Consider the following 8,798-nt stretch of genomic DNA (forward strand, 5'->3'; position numbering starts at 1 on the left):
GTACCATTACTTTGTAAACACAAAATATGTATAATGTAGACCTATATATTAAAATCTGAAATTTTCTCACTAAATTCCTGAAGCTCCTACAATGTCATGATCTACACATACCACGTGGAAAACTGATAATACGACATGGCGAATTCTTCATTAGCCACCAATGAAATGTTCTGCTCATTGGATCAAAATTGCTAGCATACTTCCTAGCCTTTGAAAACCTGCCAAAACTCAGAAGTTCTCAAGAGCTCTTCTTCGCCATTCACTTGGTGAGCAGTGATGGAGTCAGATCCAACTATAATCCCCAGCCAGACCATGGCAACTGACAACCTAGAAAATCTTCAGCAGAGAGAATGAACGACATAGTAAAAACCAGTATTAACAACAGCACATACTTCAATATCAGCCAGTAACAGAAATTCATGTTTTCATCTCGCCAATCCCAAAGAGGCTTGAATAATCTTCCAAATCTACCTTTCATTTACAATTCCAGTTCTTAAATATGCCCCAGTGTTAACAACAGCCTGTACACAAAATCAAAGTGTCTAATTAGAGCTGCTTAAAGTCTTATTTTCAAGTTACATGAATACACAGAAATTCAAGAAATTCCTTAAATTCCAATAATTTCCCATATCCTAAGTTATGAAGTTCAGGGTAGAGTTTCAGCATTAAATAAAGACACATATCAAGTTTCAGACTATTTATTCATCAGTGTAAACCCCAACACAATACACCAACATGATTTCGTGCATTTAGAGGGGAAATACTTCCTGGTTAAGTGGAAAATTGTGCGGATGGCTTCTGGAAGACCTTCATTCTAATCAGCTTTATAGTGAAATATTTCATTTAGAAGTCTGGACCTTCTTTCTTCAGTTTGCTGTAATCTACATTCACAGAGTAGAACTTGGAAAAGAAAAAAGATATTTTAGATAATCATATACACAAAGATGATATAGAAGTTTAAGATCATTTTTATTCAGCTTTCTATAGTAACAATTATAGACATGAATTATTAGAAATATTTAACAATATAAAAGTCATTCGAACAAAGATGTTAAAATTCCAATCCTTAATAACGGTTTTGGTAAGGTAAAAATATTCAGTCTTCCTCAGAAAAGCAGAGTCAGTATGATCTGTTGGAACTTATAAAAAATTCTTCTTTTCAAGGTGAATAATTATGAATTCTTCTGACATACACTTTCAATTCTTACATTTTTCCTTTCATCTAGATTAGGTACAGGAGTGAATCTTCAACAGAATGAGTATCAATTATCATCCCTATTTGGTCAGCAAAGTGCTATAATTTAGACGGGAAAGATTCAAAGCAATAAACAGCTAATAATACAAAGTAATGCTTTGTTACATGTTTGTTTCTGTTAGTTTTTAGATACAAACTGGTCTGCTTTGATGGCTTTTCTTTCCATTTTTCTCTCTCCTTTACTTTGGGGTTTTCTTAATTTCCTAACCCAGAATGCATCAAAATCAAATTTATACTTTACCACCTTTGGCACAAAAGCTTTTAAATATATTTAAATGTACTTTGGAAGTTTTTAAATTTTCATAAATATGTCTATATTCAACTTAATTTGAAATATATTTTACTATCATTTCTTTAAAAACTGCCTCTAACTCCCAATAATTTTTTAAAAAATGATTTATACTTTAACTGCTCTAACAATCGTACTAAGGAAACATTAGGATTTGTAGTAAGCCCAGATAAGGCTATAATCTTATGCCAAAGAATACTGAAGAGGCTATGCTATAATTACTTGAAAACTATATTATTTAACTCCAGAAGTATCCGAACTGCAGAATTTATCTTTTCTTCAGTTTTTAAACAAGAAGCTAATAAATCTGTGTCCATTATTTCTTCAAACCCCTTCATTTCTTGAAACACCCTAACTTCTTGATCTCTAATTGAAAAATTCTTCATTTTATTTGACTTTTTAAAAAATTCCCAGGTTGTAAAGCTTATCCTTGAGATACATATGTAGACATTTATAAACCTTATAAACATTAAAGTATGAATCAGTCATAAACTAGTATTTTTTGTTCTGACAGTATTCTCCTATGAATTAACTGAACTAGACAATGAGAGTTGAAAGAAACCAACTGTTCATCTGTAACATACTAACAAAATGTTAAAAGAGAATATTTATAAAAGGAACTGCAGGTTATATTTTAAGAATTATTTATTGGGCTGTTTTAAAAGATCCCAGGCACTATCAGCAGAATCATTTATCTTAATTATCACAACCTTACTCATTCTTTAGAAAAGAAGCCACTGGGATCAAGTTATCAAGTTGTCAGAAGCAGGATCAAGCTCCTACACCCAAGCAGAGCAGAAAGTTCACAGTATTTTTGCTAATTTTCTCAAACTAAGTAGACTTCTGATATGTTTGCTTTATTCAGCTCCATGTACCAGTATCAGAGTTCTCTGTCAAAGTAATTTTCAAATCTGCCTTATTTTTCAGCTTCCATGTCCCCCATCCTTTTCTCAATTTAATGGTAGCTACCTCAGCAGTTTCTGAAACAACAGCTGGGAAGACACAGCATATTCTGATCTTGGCTTCAGGGTATTTTATTCAGTTGATAAATGCTGCTAGACCTTCAGTGCTAAAATGCTATCTTAGCCTCCTCTCTTGTTTGTATTAGTTAGCTTTTGCTAGAATGTGAAATAGCAAAAAATAACCACCAAATCATAGCAGCTTTCAAGAAAGGTTTATTTTTCATTCATATTATCTGCCTTTCTAAGTTGACTGTTCTATGTTCTTTTCACTTTAATCTGGGCTGAAAGAGAAGCTCTTAACTGTCAATTTGGTCTCAGGAGGAAAATGGAAAAGAACAATGGACCAACCACATGCTCGTTTAGAAGTGGCAGATACCACTTTCTTTGATTTGCCAGAGCAAGTCACATAACCAAACCTGATGTTAAAAGGGCCTGAGAAAAAATTCTCTTAGGTGAGGGAAAGTGAATGACAGAGAAAGAATAACCTAGCTTACCTCACTGTTTAGGTTTAAGAACAGTAGACATCATCCATGCCAAGCTCATGAGTTTTTGGACTTGGCTCCCTTCTATTTCTGCTTGCAAATGTCCCAATTCTTCTAAACTCATCTCGGCAAGTAGAGCCAGCAATAGTCTACTAACATCCTGGTTTCCAAAATCTTTTATAATGAACTCTTTAGGCACAAAGTCTGCTTTCCACGTTACAGCAGGGGACACTTTATCAGATATTTTGCCATTATATGATTCATTTTTCCAGGCTCTAATACCAATATCCTAGCTATTCACAGCCCAATCTATGCCACACACATTAGATTTCTGCTGCAGCAACGTTCCATTTCCAGCTCACACGGCCTTATACTGGCATGTGTTACCATATTCTTGTTGTTGCTGTTCAGTGACTAAGTCGTGTCTGATTCTTTGTGACCCCATGAACATCATATTTTAAAACACTGGTAATCAGTTTCATTATCATAATCACCTGGGGAGTTTTCTGAACTACATACCAGAGATTCCAATATGCTCTTGGGGTGAGAGGACCAAGGCCTGGGTTTTTTTTGTTGCTGCTATTTTCTTTTTCAAAGTTTATTGGATGTGGAATAATTTTCTCCAGAATGGACATAAATTTACAGGAGAGAAAAAATAGGATGCTTGAGTATCATTTTTTGAGGCAAAATGTGACAAAAACTAAGATGGCTCACTTCAGGTTCACCAGTACATTTTTGTTTCTTGTAGAGAAATCTGTTGAACATTTGGAAGCCCAATTATAATCAGAAGGTTGAACAGAAGGCTTGGAGTCTGCAAAAGGTGGTAATTATTTTAAAAGCTGCTGTCATCAGTAATGACAGCATTATTTCTATAATAAGGAGATATATTTGCTAAAAGGTCCTAAACACTCCTTGCTCTGGATACTTCTCCCTAACAGTGCTCAAAGAAACTGCTAGCTTTTGATGAAAGAGCCTGGCATAGTGGAAAATTCACGGCAAGTTATATACTTTAAGTGGGTAAACTGTATGGTATATGAAGGGCTTCCCAGGTGGCCCCAGTGGTAAAGAACCCACCTACCAATGCAGGAGACATAAGAGATGAGGGTTCAATCTCTGGATTGAGAAGATCCCTGGAGGAGGGCATGGCAACTCACTCCAGTATTCTTGCATGGAGAATCCCACGGACAGAATAGCCTCATGGGCTACAGTCCATCAGTTAAGTCACTCAATTGTGTCCAACTCTTTGCAACCCTATGGACTGCAGTACGCCAGGCTTTCCTGTCCATCACCAACTCCTGGAGCTTGTGCAAACTCATGTCCATTGAATTGGTGATGCCATCCAACCATCTCATCCTCTGTCTCACCCTTTGACTCTCTGTGACAGTCCACTGGGTCACAAAGAGTTGGACACAACTGAAGTGACTTAGTACACACATATGGTATATGAATCATATCCTAATAAAACTTTGACATGCCAAGGGTTTTTTCTTTGTATATACAAAAATTTTACATGGAAGCATAGCATCTTAGGAATAAATGGTCTTAGATTTTCAACAAGCATAGACCTTATGGGCATTATACTAAGTGAGGTAATTGAGACAGAGAAAGACAAATACTGTACGAACCTCACTTAAACAGAATCTAAAATAAAGAGGAAGTAGACTGGTGACTACCAGGGGATAGAAGATGGGGAAACTGGGAAGATTTTATTAAAGGCAGAAACTTGTGACTAGTAGCTCATCAAGTTCTGGAGGCTTAATGCACAATATAGTGATTATCATCAACAGTATCATAAATTTCAGAGTTGCTAAGAGACTAGCTCTTAATTATTCTCAACACAAAAGTGATAATTATGTGACATGATAAAGATGTTAGCCAACACTACTGTAGTAATCATAGTGTAATACATAAGTGCACCCAACCAACAAACTGTACACCTCGAACTTACGCAGTATTACATGTCAATTATGCATCAATAACATAATTAAAAGTAAATAGCCTCAGTCCATGAAATCATTCTTTGGAGTAGTTTCATAAACTAGTTTTGCAGAAAGATGTCAAAAAGTGTACCTAGAAAGTTTATGGTAAAATATAAGTTCCAACTGATTTTCACTTCTTCCTACTAATTCTCACCTGAAATATGTCAACCATATCAAAAAGAAAAAAACCACCAACCAAACCAGCCACTAGATTAGTTACTCAAAGTGTGGCCTATGGACCAACAGCATCAATATCATCTGAAACCTTATCAGAAATGCAAATGTTCAGTTTCCACAACAGATCAAGTGAATCAGAACTGCTGGGGGTGGAGTTGAAGAATCTATTTTAACAACCTCTCCAGTGATGCCAATGTATGCCGAGGTCTGAGAATCACTGCACTACACTAACCAAGACTGGAGAAAATGTTAAGCATACTATCTCTTTTTTTCCTTAGTCAAATCAGCAGAATTGAGACATTATTTTCATTTCCCACCCAGACTCTAAAGCCTGTGAATAAAGTCCTTAAAAAGATATTTATTAGAAAAATATACCAGTTTACTTTCACAGAACAATCTAGTAATTTCTCAAAGTTCATTATAATAGAGTTTTACTTACATCTATTTCAAAAAAAGACCTACTCCATGACAAAATTTATTAAAATACACTTTCCAGCAATTCTGAAACAATTTTTAGCTTACCTTGTACTGATCATTGGGACCTAGTTTGTTCCAGGGTTCTGGGTTATTCTTTCTGTCCCAACTAGAAGAAATATATAAAACATTGTAATTATTAAAGTTACAAAATACTATTTAAAATAGTTTTATATTCCAGAAGCTATCATTTTGAATAGATCAAATTCCATTTCCTATCAAATGAAGTAGTGTTATTTTCATTATAGAGTTGAAATAGAGAAAAGACCCCTACTAAGCAAACCCATGGAACGAGTTAGAAAAAGGTACAACACAGAGAGCCCCTTGGGGCAGTTATCCTTGTTCCTAACCCTGTCACAGAAAACTTTAGTTTAAAAAAAAAGAAAGCATTCCCTACTGTAGAAAAACAGCCCCCCAAAAACACTCAAACATACTAGCAACCCTGACTAAGTGTTTTATAAAATTACTATGATCTCAATCATCACAACATTACAAAACGGGTACTGGCAGTTCTATTCAACCAACGAGAAAATGCAACTCAGAGAAATCTAGATAATTTCATGAACCAGAAAACAAAACAAAACAAAACAACAGTAGAACTGGGATCTGAACTTAGCCTAGGACAGCAAATTTCAGCTTCTTTCTATTACTTGACGCTGCCTCTCTAGAAAGATTGAGGCTCCTCAATCAGTTTGGTTAACCATCAAAGTTCTAAATGTTTTTAAACACTTACCTGACATCGGGATTGAACAATGCCAGGCGCATGACATACAGTGCTGCTCCAGTCCCTCCTGCTCCAATAAATATGAAGAGGGGAATCAACTGGAAGCCAAAACAAAATAGATGAGAATTAACAGCCATCTTCAAATACCTACATACTGATAAAAGTAAACAAAAAAAGACTACAGTAGTTTCTACACACTGATTCCCAAATCTCTAATCATCTTTTTATTTTTAAAAAAAATTTTAACAGCTTTATTGGGATTTACATGCCGTAAAATTCATTAACTTCAACAACCAACGATTTCCAGTCAATGTATAAAGTTGTGCAACTGTCCCACAATACAATTTTAGAACATTCCCATCACCCCAAGAATCTCTCTCAGGGCCACTGCTGCCACTGGCATCCCCATCTTCAGCCCCAGGCAACCACTAATCTGCGTTCTAACTCTAGACTTACTTTCTCTTCAAACCACCTTTTTAATCTGGTCTTAAAGTCTAAAAGAAAAGACTTCATTTTTAAGGAAGATTACTTTTAACTATGTTCAATAATTCAAAAAAAAAAAAGGAATTTCTAGACTTTCTAAAGGATGTGAGGATAATTCTGATTTAACGTGGAAAACGTTATACTGAAATTTTAAATTTTCTAAGAAAATACATCATCTTTTTTACCTAATAGTCATACATCACTCTCATTAAATTCCAGCTTCTCGCATGTCAAGGCTTGAAACACAAGATCTTGGCAAATTATTTAAGCTTGCTTCTATACAGACGTTACGAAAAACAAAAATTATGTTAAGTAAAGTCTGAATGAGCATATAGAAACACACCTACTTTAAATACCGCTATTACACATAATCTCTGGGAACGTACTGCTAGCACATTTAATGCACAGTTAGGCAATCAGATTTAAAAATACAAACTAAAGATTGTGTAATTGAGTTTTAGGACCACCGGACGTTGATGTGCAAGGGGAAAATACGTGAAATATAAAAGAACTCAACGCAATTGAACTCCGCACTCCTAAAATATCACAAAATATCAAGACGTCAAGAGAAACTGAGGATGCCAAACTCAGAGATCTTCACGTTTTCCTTAAGGCCTGGTGGTGCAATGCAGTGAAAACAAGGCTTTCAACAGCACAACAAACAGTATACCTGACCTTTCCTGCTGTCTAACCCACCCAGCGCACAGCTATCCCTCCTGGTACCACCGACCTGCAAAACGACGCGCGCCCACCACACTGTTCCAACATATTCTTTTGGAGACAGTATCCCTCACCTCCCCCATGCCAGGCCAAACCCCACAATGCAAGGCGTGCAAGGTCAGAACTCAAGGTCCTGGGGCAACTAGGAGAACAAGACAGAGTGAGGCAAGGTCCAGCCCCGAGGAACCGTAAGGGGCTGAAGGAGGAAGCTCCCAGGGGACTGACGCAGACGCCTCCCCCCAACAAGATAGACAAGGGAAGACACTCACGCTAGGATGCCTCTTGGCCTGACCGATGATCTGGCGGAGCATGGCTGCGACAGTGGCCTCGATTCCAAACCGAGAGAAAAACTAAGCCGCAAGGCCGGGGATTAAGCACTCACCGCACCTGGGAGGAGCGGACGTCCAAAGTCACTCAGGACCTCCTACCTGAAGGACCCCTGGCTCAGAGGGCGGCCTGCGGCAGTAGGGCCCGGATGCAGCTGTCCTGGATAATGCCTGTTTGACTCAGCACCTCTGGCGTCTGCTCTACCTGGCCAAATCAACAGCGTTTGACTGCAAAGCAAAACAGTCTCATTACTATGCCTTGCTATACTTTCAATGGGTAATTTTTTTTGCGTCAAAACTAGAACCTACGATTGACTACACGGGCACTTACTCGGGAGGCCGCGTGTTTGAAGAGGGGGCGGGCAGGCGGACGCACGCGCCTTGAGCTCAGAGAGCCCGGTCTTTAGCTAGACGTCCACGAGCCTGGTCCGCGCGCCGAGAAGCTGGGGGCGCGCGTGCCGGCTGCGCGCCGGCCGCCCTGACAGCCGCTCCGGGAGCTGCGCGGCGCCTCTGGCTGCTGGGCGCCGGCCGCCTAGAGGGCAGGTCGAGTCTCTAGCCACTGAGGTCAGCGACTGCGGTTTAAAACTACTGCAGCTGCTTCCTGTCCTTGAATGTCATTGAGGGGCAGAAGTTAAAAACTAGTAAATGACTTACAGATGGCGGTAGTCTTGTCAATGTGATCTGGAAACAGTTCCTGGTCGTCGCTTAAATGTTCAGGGCTTCCCTGGTGGCTCAGACCTAGTAAAGAATCTGCCTCCAGTGCGGAAGACGGGTTCGATCCCTGGAACGGGAAGATTCCCTGGAGCTGGAAATGGCAACCCACTCCAGTATTCTTGCCTGGAGAGTCCCACGGACAGAGGAGCCTGGCTACAAAGGTGCTACAAAGACCTCTGCGACATTGCCACTCTCTCCTCTCTGCCCGGGTCT

At 38.6% G+C, this 8,798-nt stretch overlaps 1 protein-coding gene across 1 annotated transcript; it reads right to left on the bottom strand.

Moving 5' to 3' along the window:
- Positions 1-682: 682 nt before the first annotated feature.
- Positions 683-7,951, bottom strand: NDUFA4 (NDUFA4 mitochondrial complex associated). The gene is made up of 4 exons (XM_004007753.4): positions 7,815-7,951; positions 6,352-6,440; positions 5,667-5,727; positions 683-900 (listed from the first exon to the last, which is right to left on the bottom strand). The coding sequence occupies exons 1-4, from the start codon at positions 7,854-7,856 to the stop codon at positions 844-846; spliced, it is 249 nt and encodes an 82-aa protein (XP_004007802.1). The 5' UTR covers positions 7,857-7,951; the 3' UTR covers positions 683-843.
- Positions 7,952-8,798: the final 847 nt, after the last annotated feature.

Source organism: Ovis aries, chromosome 4 (assembly GCF_016772045.2).
Source record: "Ovis aries strain OAR_USU_Benz2616 breed Rambouillet chromosome 4, ARS-UI_Ramb_v3.0, whole genome shotgun sequence".
NCBI classification, from domain to species: domain Eukaryota; kingdom Metazoa; phylum Chordata; class Mammalia; order Artiodactyla; family Bovidae; genus Ovis; species Ovis aries.

What these genes read in the sequence shown, in the direction of transcription:
- NDUFA4 (XM_004007753.4), bottom strand. Translation starts at nt 7,856, where the DNA reads ATGCTCCGCCAGATCATCGGTCAGGCCAAGAGGCATCCTAGC. An exon ending in AGGCCAAGAGGCATCCTAGC is followed by an intron (nt 6,441 to 7,814) that starts GTGAGTGTCTTC and finishes TTTGGCTTCCAG; the next exon opens with TTGATTCCCCTCTTCATATT. An exon ending in GTCCCAATGATCAGTACAAG is followed by an intron (nt 901 to 5,666) that starts GTAAGCTAAAAA and finishes TTCTTTTCCAAG; the next exon opens with TTCTACTCTGTGAATGTAGA.